We start from the raw sequence: 12,436 nt of genomic DNA, 5'->3' as shown, positions 1-12,436 counted from the left end.
ATAACCACTGGGTAGTTGTACTGATGTAAAAATCATCTGCACAGATGTTTGAAAGGAAACCGTATTCTTTTTAAAGCATCGTAATGTGCAACAAACGTCATTGTTGCGATATGCAACATCAGAAATGTTTTCAGGCTAAGATGCCAAAGTCGGATGTTAGTATTCTGATACCTGCACCCAGTGGTCTTCTCTTCAAAGTGCAGTGAACCCTTGTAAAACCTGTTTGGCACTGCTGAGAGGATCTGGTGTTTGAATGGCACGGCACTGAGAAGTTGCCATGACTAACAAAGGGAAACTTTTTTTTCTTGAACTGCCACTGTGAGAGCCCGTCTTGTTATTTTCAATAGTCCTTTTGTTAGAGTTCATTGAGAGGCGACAGCTTGATTTCCCCTCAAGCCATCCATATGTGCACATGCTGCTGCTCTCTGACATGTCACTCGTCATATCATTGTGTGTGTGTGTGTGTGTGTGTGTGTAGTGTGCATTAATCTACCTGCAACCCTGTGGGCTTGCTGCTGACTGCTTCCTAAAGGTCAGACCATATGACCTCTGGGGGTTCAGGCCAAATCAGTATCCTGGGGTGCTCTCGTCTCTGAAGAAAACATTATCTGTCCAAAATCTAAATGTGGATGCATTCACTTGACAACATTGATCCATATATGTATATGTGTATGTATGTGTATGGCTAAATTATTGTTTTTGATTTTATGGAAATATACTGTTTTATTTGTTCATATGAACATTTGGGTCAGAAAGTAGTCAAACATTAAAAAAAGAGAAATTTTATTCCTAAAAAAATCTGTATGAATGAAAGGAATTTTAACAAGAGAGCAAAAAAAAAAAAACCAGATGGAAGAAGGAATTAAACAGAAAAAGATGATGCATAGTGGACATAGAAGCACCTATGTGTCTTGCTATATACAAATACAAGTGTATTAAATTGAATTAAAATGGAGGAACCAAGATGGTTAAAGAAAGTACGTGAAAACTAAACGGATCAACGAAGGCATGGACGAAGGAAGAAAGAAGGTAAAAGGAGAGAAAGAAATGAAAAGAAGGACTAACACTGACGCACAAGCACACACAAGCATACGTGCGCACTTCCTAGGGAAAACCATTTGTAGGATGTAATTGTGAGGTAATGGAGGCTGGTCTGAGGGGTGAGGGGTTAAAGGTCAGAAGTGTGTTGTTGAAGAGGCCTCAGTCATCAGCCGTCAGCCAGGGTCATGTCACGTGTGTGTGTGCCTCCAAACTAGGCCTTAGTTAAAAACATAAGGGCAACCCTTATACCCTTAATACACACGCACGCACGCACGCACGCGCGCGCGCACACACACACACACACACACACACACACACACACACACACACACACACACACACACACACACGGTTTCTACCAAAATATTGAAAAAATCTGTTTCTGTTTTGCAATTTGAATTTCACTTCATATTACCTGGAATCAGTCTCTCTAACCCCAGCTGTGTGTCACTATACAGCGCACACACATACACACAGGTGTAATTCTAATCGTCCAGGTTTCCCTCTAAGCCCGCTCGCACTCCTCCAGTCCCCTTACCAATTAACATATGTAAGAGCGACAAGGTCTAACTTTTAATGAGAAAAGCCAGGCTGCCCTGCAACTTTGTAGCAAGTTTTGCTACATAGAATACGATGTAGCAAAACTGAAGTGAATTTAATACAAAGTCTAATATGATACATTGACAAATTCTGTAACTGTCTTTTGCTACATTGTAAGCATTATGTAGGATACTATTTAACATGGCAATGAATTTTAATTTCATTAAAACTTTAGACACAGCAAGTTCCAAGAAGCAGTTTTAGTTGTTGCTCAATTAAATTAGACCAGTAGGATGGATCCTCTCTGTTTGAATTCAGGCTGTCTACTGCATATTGCTGACATACTGTAGTTGATCTTTTAGCACAGATCTTTTTACACACAGCACAAATCATCATTTAGACCCAAATTAAATAGCTAGACTAGAATCACGGGGTCTGGTGTTGGCAAGGAGAGAGCAGAAAACAAGACAAAATTCTTGTTAAGTTTCGTTATCACTTGGAATCATTTCCGTGTCCTCTCAGAAATGTTATTTATGACAAGAAAGGAGAAGTAACAGTGATTCTTTCTGTCCGTTCATGTGAGGTGCAAGTGTCTCACTCATAGAGGATTATCTGCCCTAACTTGGTTAAAACGTCCTTTCATCATCGTTAGTCTCAGTGTGATGTTGTACATATGTATTTAAGCTGTGCTGAAAGAGGAAGAACTTCATGTTCAATAACTTACATACTGACACTTTCATCATGTACATATAGGAATAAAATTCAAATCAGTAAAAAACTAAAAAACTCAACATAAGGACTCTACAAGCAACAGGTATACATGAAGTCCTGATAGGATAGAAATCTAAATATGTACTATTTTTATATATTGTAAAGTTCCTCAATAGCCTAGTTGGTTACACATTAACCTGATAAAATAAGATAATAATCAGGTACTTAGTTTAGTCCCTTATGGATTGAATTAGGAAGGACATGTGGCATAAAAATCTGCCACATCAAACATGCAGCGCTACCTGCTGTGGTGACCAAGCAGAAGCTAAAAGTAGCCTCTGGATAAACAGAAAAATATATTGAACAGAATGAAAAAAGTGCAGTTTCTGGAATAGCAGCATCCACAGAAAAGGTGCAGACCTGCTAAAGAAGGGGAGATCACCCAGCTCCAGTATGGCTTATGATTTTTAGCCGTGTGACTTTCTAACTGCACCATGTAACAATAAGTCTGAGGTGCTCTTTGCACAGTGACCGACTTGCTATCAGTACTCACTTTGTGCACAACTTACTGCACACAAAATCTGAAATCTTAATCTGTAAGAAAGTTCTTTTCAGCTGTGCTTTTCAGTATTTCAGTATACGAATGCACAATAAAACATTTTTCTGATACCTGTGATTTATTTTTGGTCTGTACTTATAAGAGATATTTAATATATATTCTGTCCCTTCTAACTAAACCTTCTTTGAAGAAAAAGATGTGTTATTCCTTTCAGAACTTTACTGACATTTAGTGTCAGTACTAACCGGTGTATTATGTACGGCTAAATATGTAGTACAAAACACATAGACATATTAGATTATAATATTTAGGAAAACTTTTGTTTGAATTGTTTTATGTTCACTCAAATTTGTTTTTCTGATGTGAAGAACACATGACTATCGAGCTTGTTGCTTCTCTAAATGATTCTCAGAAAATTCTTATTTAATCTGATGAAATAAAACAAGCAGACCACAATCAAGGTATTACACACTATTATGGGAAAAAATGAAGTCCCATCAAGGAATGTTGTTTTGGGCCTATAGTCACTGCCTGCAGTACAGCAAACACAGGTAAACTTAAAGGCCGTGAGTGTGGAGACTCAGGATTGCTTCTGGTTTGGCTGCAGCTCAGGAGGAAAAGCAGGTCTGGTATTCATTGGAAGGTTGGTGGTTTGATCCCTGCTCCAGTCTCAGGTACTAACCTGAGTTGTTCTGTGATGGATCCATCGAGTGTGAATGTTGGATAGGAAGCAGTTACTTAGGAAAAGCATAGAAAAAAGTGCTTGCATGAATGGGGGAATGAAGTTGTATAAAGCACTTTGAGTGCTCGGGTAGAGCAGAAAAGTCCTGCATACGAACCATTATGTTTAAGGTACTAGGTTAGGATTAGCTTCATGGACTGATTATGTGTCTGGATGAAATCTGTCCCTTCACAACACTAACTGTGCATTTCCATGTGAAGCAGCACTTTGAGAAGAATCTATGTGTGATGAGTTTTGTGAGTCGTCTCTGTCAGTATTGTGATAACCTGGCGTCTCACAGTACAGACGCTGTACATCTTGTGGAAAAACGGTGTTTTTTTGATGAAAACTGATGCAAATGTGACGCGCTCTACCCTTCATAGTCATCGCATTTCACACCGTTTTATTACCTACGAGAGACGTGGGACCAACGTGCACTCACTGCTGCTGTGAAACTCGTTTTGAAGAATAATCGCGCGCTGACGTCAGCACACTTCAGTGTATTTACATTATACTACAGGCACTTTTACATAAGTAGATATTTGTGTCCAGCTTTCAAATGTGCCCGTCAAAGTCAGTCAGAATTACACATTGTTCCGAGTAACTGAGCAAACCATTTAACTACAGAACATGCGCTTGGTGGTCTAACAAGTAAATCCTGAAATCACTGTGTTTAAGTGCCATGTCTGTAACTGTTTCAGGTGATGTAATTACTAATGTCCTAATGTGGTTAAATACCTGATGTTCTGAGTGTGCACTCTTACAAACAAATCGCACGGCATCAGTTTGCAAACCTTGTATGTTGCATTCTTTGTGAGAATTCTCTGAGAATGATACAAGGCGTGTGCGTGTGAGTGTGAGTCTTCCCTGTTAGGCCTGAATCAGTCTGTAAACAGACACCTATGAGCAGCTGGGCATTTGGCCTCAGTACAACTCCCTCACAGAGAGGAAATGTTGACCTCCACACACACACACACACACACACTGACAAGCACCCAGACAGTGTATGCATACATGCACCGACAAGCAGCACATCACCACACACAAACATCCATAAACACACACATCTACTCAACAACGCACTCTCACACAAACACATTTCCCTTAGCTCCCACAGGAGACAGACGCTGCCATGTTTACTGGCTCGCCGGAAACTTTAACAGGAGGGAGTGAGAGACCAGCAGCTATCATTGTCTCTCTCCTCCTGACATGCCCCCCCCCTCGCCCTCCTTTTTTTTCCTTTTTTTGTTTCTTTCAGACGTCTCTATATCAACACTTTGGTCAGTTTATTTGTCCAAGGCAACAACTCAGCAAGTTTTATTGCTCCCCAAATCTAAATCAGGAGGGGGTGTAGGGGACAAATTTCCGGATGAACAACCCAGTGGACGCACTCAGGAGAATGTAAACTGGGCCTGGAGCATAAGTGATAACAAATAAGAGATGTTCTCTAGCTGTGAGCTGTACACTTCAAATGTTTTTGTTTTTACTCTGAAGGACACCGAGGAGTCTGACTGGAGCTTCAGCCAGGAAAACACTCCAGAAGCTTCCAAGCACTGCTGTCCAGTCTGTCTCTCTCTCAAGAGCTGGCTTGTCCTGGCCTTCACACACTCAGAGGAAGGCTTTTTAGTTTTTTTAATTTTGTCTGGCAGCTGGAATGATTCACTGAATCTGATGATTCATTGTGAGGAAAGGGAGCTCTAATAATTTCCCTCCTTCGACAAATAACAAAAGGTGCAGTTGTGGAATTTCAGCAGACATAAAAACAGTTTAGTATCTCAGATCCTTTGTTACTCAGAAGAATCTGAACCTTTTTATTCCATTTTCATCTGCTGAGACTTTCACCTTCAAAGACTCACTGACATGCACTCGTGAAGCGTACACACTGTCCCGCTGTTGTTGATAGTCAGGAACTTCTAATTCTCTTCGTCTAGTTATTGCTTTTATCTGCTTCTCTCTCAGTTCTTCCATCCTTTGTTCCTCTCTTCTTTTGCCCCATTCTCCTTAGCTTTCTTTAACCCTCTTGAAGAAAGTCATTCCTAATTTTTGCTACTAGAAATGCAATAAATCAGTTTTGTGTGCCGAGAGATCCTCCCTCCATATTCACCCTGTCCTTCAGATGCTGTTTGGAAATGTGTACATGCATTTGTAATCCATAGGGACATTGCTTGTAGAACTATCTTAATATATCAGCTTGATTATTTTCTGTCATTTCAATAAGGAGATATCACCTGGAAGAAATGAACATGACTCATTGTGATAGAGAAATTAATGTGTTTGGCGTTTAGACTCCGATGACCCGTCGTGGCCGAATGAAATCCAAGCAGTGATAGGATTTAGGACCAGACCCCCTGGAGTCTAGACACTGGTGGTGGTGAAGAGTGTAAAGTGGAGGTGGGAAGGAGGTGGGTTCCAGTCGGAAAAGGAGAATGACGGAGAGCACAGATTCAAACCATGCGAAGCGGAGGCCGATTGTCTTGGCTTCATGAAAGAAAGTCACCTGGTTGGGCAGGTGACCCATGAATCTGACTGTAAGGACCTGGATTCATTTTCTGTGTCATCACACCTGCTTTCCTGTCGGCTTTCTCCACTGTGCTGTTAAAGAAAGGCTTAAAAATGCCTCCAAAAAAAAAAAGTGTTTCTTGATTTGTTTATTTGATAGTGTTCGCTGCCTGTGGTTATGGCTTTTGCTCTCTGACAGGAAGGAAAGTCCTGAGGAAGCTCTTGTAATGTAGCATGTTGACGCTGTGTTATATTGTTGAACGAATAGAAACCTGCCTACCGTTGCAGGGTGTTGAGGTCGGGATGGGAGATTTGTTGTCCTGGGTTTTGTTTCGCAGACATACAAATCTTGCTGACTTTGTTGACAGAAGCCTGGAGAGTAACTCCTGGTTTTTCTCTCTAACATCCTTTTTCCTACACAGTCAGTACACTGAGTTGTATGTACTATAGTTGAAATGTTATTTTGATAGCATTTACATATTTATTGTTTGTTTATGGGGACATTCTTGAAACAAATATGAAAGGATGCTCAATGTGTCTCAGACTGTACAATAATAAAAACATTGTAAGATTACAGAAAATACATTTCAAACTAAATATCAACTGTCTGAGTATCATAAACCTGCAGCTATCATGTGTTGCAGTCTCTATAATGGGCAGCATTGATGGAAATGATTCCCACCCTGACCTGCTCAGCGAAACAGTTGACAGAACTGTACAGTACTGCCAAATTGTAATTTGTTGCAGGTTAAAATAAATAAATAAATAACATTTTCTAATTCTAAAAATTCTCTTTCTTCTAAGTAGCTTAAGTAATTTTCATTCTTGAATTGAGTGTGATGAATGAGTCCTCCAGTGCCTGGTTATTCTGTTTTCATGGCATTGGGAGATTCACAAGTGAAAACAAATTCTGCACGTGTGGCAAATTCCCACAAACACTGGATCCTACGTCTGACCGGGGTTCCTGCAAGATTTGAGAATGTCTTCGGTGACGTGTTGTTTGGATTTCTGTCTATTATCACTATAATATTTAGAATTTGCATCATTCGATTCATCACAGCACACTCATACGGCAGCAGGAAGCACTGCAACATAAATCAGCTCTGTATCTTAAGTAATTTGTCACGTTTCCTCAGTGGTTACACTATGCACCATAATAACTAACAGCAGTGAATGAAAGCCTGTTACTCAGAGGTAGACAACACTCAGCTGTTGATGGAGCTTGATAGCTTTTTATTAAATCTGAATCCAGGTTTAAATCTCTTATCAAATCTTTCTAGATTGTTTTGTTGGGTTACAAATAAAGAATGGATTGTTTACTTTTTCAGACTAAGGCTGCTTTCACGGCCACAGAGGGCGTTATAACATTTCTCCCACAGGTTACATAGTGAAGCTATATTGAATGAACTCCATACAGGCCGCAGTGATACTTAAGTAAATTCATGTCTATGGAAGACGCGACAGAACCAATAAACTTTTAAGTTGAGTATTGTGTAACAGCCTCAAGTGTTTTATGATTTTGCTACATTGTGGCTCATTTGCCATTATCATTCATTCTAAATATTTGTGTAATGAATTTCTTTTATGCCTCATAATGCTTGTAATCTGTGATATTGCTCAATGCAAATGATATAGCCAAGAGTTAATAGACAGGCAACAGCTTTTCTCAGTACTCGACAGCCTGCACTTGCTGGACAGTAAATATTTGGACACTGAGGGCGAAATTGGCCTCTTGCACAGCGAAGAGGACCTTGAACTTTAAAGCCCAGTGTGCATGAACTCAGAGGACAAGCTGCCACACATGGCTGAATAAACCATGTAAACCTTGGATGTTCTGTTGCCCGTAGAGTTCTCTCACTTAAACACATGCAGCTCGGTGTAAAATACATTCTCTGCAGAAAGACGTTTGTTTCATAGCTCCAGAAGGACTCTGTGAGTCCCAGTATCTTATTTTGGAACATTAATGAAAAGTTGTCCACATCTGTGACAAAACTAAATTTTCCCACCATCTCTCCTTGGTTGTCATAAAATCTGGGATGCTTGCAAAGGAGCAGTGAGCTTGTACTATGGTTGGGCATCCCTCACAAGTCTGTCCACAATTCACAGCAACCACGACTCCTCCTAGAGTATTGGTCAGTGTTTAGTGAACCTTAGTGTAACACAATGATAACCTGACAGGGCTTTACCCAAGTTCAGGTCAAGGTCTCGTTTGTTATCTCCCCATCCATTCACTTTCTTTGCTTATCCAATTCAGGGTCGCAGTGGGAGCTGGAGTGGGGTACACCCTCCACAGTGTGTCAGAGAGCCGACAGAGAAACATTCAACCATTCACGCTTACACTGACACCTACGTCCTGTTTAGAATCGCCAGTTAACCAACAATGTCTTTGGACTGTGAGAGGGAGCCAGAGTACCCGAGAGAACACAGCTCTCCACAGGGGGAACAGAAGAGCCCGAGCCAGCCGCTGGACACCAGGACTGTTGCTTCAGTTCTCATTAGAGAATTTGCACTACAGTCAACAGATAACAAGACTTTATACATTATATTAACCTGTGAACTCTGATCGATGGTCACCAGATTTTCTGCTACATCACCCACACACCGTGGTTGCACAACCTTTCTTTTTTACCCACCAAGTAGCCTGTCTTTGTAAACGCCTTTCCCTCCATTTTCCATTGTTTTCTTGTTTGTTTTTCACTATCTGTTCAGCTGCTGTTCAACTCAAGCTAACGCCTGGTGACTGGTTAGCAGTAAGGTCCAAAACACAGTCCGTTCATTCCAGAGTAACCATGTCTGAAACCGCTCAGTGAGGCAGCTGTCACTGATGTCACTGATTTTAGTCTGTCACTCCTTCGAGTTTGTTTTCAGGTTAAAACGTTAAAATTCTTGGCGATGAAAACTAACATCAGCTGTGTTAGAAGCTTGCTTTTTCTGCTGTTCTAGGTTGGCGAGTCCAGCTCCATTGTTTGCCTAAAAAAGGAGCGACAGTAGGGAAGCTACAAAATATCAAATGGAAGTCCGTATTTTAGTGTTTACTGTTGTTACGATCCGACGTGCCGACAAATCCTGCTGAGTCCAGTTTAATCCAACATAATAGCTAAGAATAAAACGTAAGTTGAGTACTTTCTGTTTATTACTAGAGCGAAGCCTAAAGTGCCTCTATAGACGCGATGCAGGGATGTTCCCTCCTGGAAGACAGGCACAGAACCTCATAGGCTCATTGACATCTCTGTGACCCTTAATGCACAACACACTCACTGCTGCCTCTCCTTTTGTGTGAACCACTGCTATGATTGTGTTGTTGGGAGAGGAGGAGGGGCAAGTTGCTCCAGGGGCAAGCTGAACTTCCTGTGAAGGTGTAAGGGATAAATGAAGAGAGCGATGCTGGGAAAGGGCGAGGCTGTGTGAGGAGATGAGAGTCTGAGCCCAGCTTAGACATCCTCCTTTCAGAGACTCTTGACATCCCTACCGGCAATCATATTTTCTGTGGCTTTAACACACATCTCTCTTTCCTACGCACACATACGCACACGCACACTTGTTTTTCTTATTCTTGTGCTCTTTTCTTTTCTCTCGTCCCCCGTTCTGACCCTAAGCGCTGCTTTTACAGAGAGCAGAGACACTTTGTGCTGTTGGACCACTTGTAAAGCTTCTATCCCTTTCATTCTCTCTGGCTTCGGCGTGCATCAAAAGCAGAGGCTGTTTAACAGCGCCGCCAGCCGCTGCAGGTCACAGCAAAGGACAGAATGGCTAAGTGTGGAGGCTCATGCTGCCCTGTATTTGAGTTTACTGCCTGAAAGCAGTTTGCGTTTTGATGTGGAGAAAGAGGGAGCAAGAGTGATATTATGAGGTCTCTACATCAGTCCTCTGAGACTGCCAGAAATACATCAACACATAAAAGAAGCCATGTATGGAAATTCTTCAGTGTGATTACGGTAGAAGTTGAATAGGTGAACACGGTGAGTGACTGCTTGTCACTTCCCTGAACTTAACAGTATGTTTAATTATTTAAACTTAACCATGTAGGTGGCAAATGCCACAATTTTTAGGGTTGTCCAGCCCTGACATGTATTCAGGGACGCGGCCCTAGAATCTGCTTCTTTTGTTTTGTTTTTGCCCTTATTTTCTGTCATATATGCAGTAGCATATAACAGTATGGCATGATATTAATTGTGATCTAACCACTTTATCTGTCTGGGATTATTTTCTTAAACTCACTTTAATTATCTCACAATGTTTCATGGAATAGTTTGCCTGCTTTCCTGTAAGCAAAGGAAATATTGTATAAAATTGTTACTACATGCCATATATAATAGATTATTTCATGACTGAGCTGTTTTCTCTCTCTCTTCCATGTGGTGTTGTCCTTGTGCCCCGGCCTCATGCGCTGATACAGGTGAGTGCTCTATGTCACTCTCCCCTCCTTGGTTTCAGTGTCAGGCCCTCAACACTCCCACCAAGGGACCCTCCATTCTGTCCCGACACCCTGTCATTATTTTAATCAAATGCAATTACCACCACTCTGAGGACAATTGAGTTTTGTTAGCTGCCCTTTTTCAGTTACCCCTTGTCCCTGCCCCCAGCAGCCCACTGCTACATGCATCTACACACAGACACATGGACTACAACTGTCTTGAACAAAAGGACAGCAGTTTAAAGCCAGGCAGGCTTGAGTAGATAGGGGGTGAGGGGGGAATGAAAACACACATTGTACTGTGCACGATTCGCCAACCTAGCGTCGGTCCGCAGGGCGGGGCTATCAGTGCAGCGGTGAAGAATCTGATTGAAGTGTTAAGAGAGATTGTGTTTGGGTGGCTTGTCTGGGTCAAACGCAGAGTGTGTTTTAGAATGTGCCTCTGTGCGGTTTTGCTGTATCATCCAGCATCCTTTGGTCTTGAGGTGGGCGAGGCCGGTGGGGAAGGGGGGTTAAAAGACCGTGTGACGCTGTAGTGGGACGAGGCGTTGAACTGACCGCTTTTGTGCCATGTGATAAATGGAGCAGGCCGGCATTTGTTTTCACCCCTCCCATTCTGTTTGCACCGCTGCAAAATATGTTTTCAGATCGTCTCAGAAGGAAGGGGGAGATCGGTTAAGAGTGGAGGACAGTTATGTCTGTGTAAAGGAAGGGAGATGAGGAGGAGGAGGCAGCTGCTGAATAGCCTCCTATGTTGTAATCAGCAGGCTGAGCCCCCCAGGATGGGGGAAGAAGAGTGGGATAAAGACTGTAAGTGTTCTGAAGATGTGACCGCCACACCACGACTTCTTTTGCCTTGTGGGCACAAGGAAAGAATTCACAGATCTGTCATCTGCCAGACATTACCCTAACACCCCCCACCCTCCACACACACCACCACCTCCAGCCTCTTTCTTTCACACACATCCATATCCCTGCCTGTTTGTCTCCCAGCCACCCTGAGGATTCTTTCATGTAACTTTATGTGACCTCCACCCCAGACCAGACAAACAGGAATAAGAGGTCCCCTCCTGGTGTGAGAGGTCTCTGAAGTGTCTCTGAAACTTATGACTTTCAAGGTTATAGCCCAGGTAGACTTGCAGGCTCATATATAGGTTGTGAGTCACCCTTGTCTGTTGTATATATGTATAAAATTTGCAAAATGGTCAAAGGTGGGACTAAAAGAGTGTGATGATGCTCATGCTCCAACAAGAAGGTAATATAAACACGACACACCAACAGGGTGGAGGAACTCCTCATGCATGGCACAAAGTTGACTCCCACAGCATCAGAGCATGGCAGGGAGGGGCAGCTGATGTTTCCTGACCAAAGATATGGATATCGAACAGGACAAGACATTAACATTTCACCAGCACCTTTTCGCTCCTCGCCCTCTTCCTCCTTTTTTGACACGGTGCTGGCATTCCCCACAGCAGTGGCACACTCGCGCTGCACTGGAAGAAGTGCCGCGATCCAAAGACACACCCACATCGCAATGGGAAATGAAGCACAGCGAGCTGAGGAGAGGTAGAGAGGGCTGCTTGGAAATAAAAGGAAAAAGCTTATGGAGTCGTAGTAAGGTGTGGAGCCACAGTGTGCCCTCCGTGTAAGGGACAAGGGTTCAAGTTTTTCGCCTCGATTTCTCACACTTCTGTGTCTCAGCAACAAAACAAAAAAACAAAAAAGTGAAGCGTTCCTGTGGTTAAAGAGCCCCGGGCAGTGTGCTAGCACTCACTTCTCTGTCAGCTTTTAAAAGCACTTTTTCATCGTCCTCACGTCCTAACTTTCACATGGTGCTTTTAATGATCTGTGCTGTGCTGTGCTGAGTGTGTTAAAGGCTAAAAGTGAAGTAACAAAACATCCACAGGCCACAAACAGTGAACGACTGCTGAATTTGTTTGGTTTGAACTCA

The 12,436-nt window shown here is 42.4% G+C and overlaps 1 protein-coding gene across 4 annotated transcripts in view; it reads left to right on the top strand.

The window, feature by feature from the left end:
- The window catches only part of bcas3 (BCAS3 microtubule associated cell migration factor), a 323,554-nt gene that overhangs the window by 181,478 nt on the left and 129,640 nt on the right, over positions 1-12,436 (top strand). The window contains exon 24 of one of the 4 annotated variants that reach the window (XM_040006483.1): positions 10,468-12,195. The exons of the other annotated variants lie outside the window; for them this stretch is intronic. Within the exon in view, the coding sequence (XP_039862417.1) occupies positions 10,468-10,607 (140 nt within the window). The 3' untranslated portion in view covers positions 10,608-12,195. Of the gene's footprint in view, positions 1-10,467; positions 12,196-12,436 lie in introns of those variants that run through there. 4 annotated transcript variants of the gene reach the window in all.

This window comes from Simochromis diagramma, unplaced genomic scaffold, assembly GCF_900408965.1.
Source record: "Simochromis diagramma unplaced genomic scaffold, fSimDia1.1 OVJJ01000024.1, whole genome shotgun sequence".
In the NCBI taxonomy this organism is placed as follows: Eukaryota; Metazoa; Chordata; class Actinopteri; order Cichliformes; family Cichlidae; genus Simochromis; species Simochromis diagramma.
Note: the sequence above shows the minus strand (reverse complement) of the source record. Positions and strands in the feature narration are given on the sequence as shown.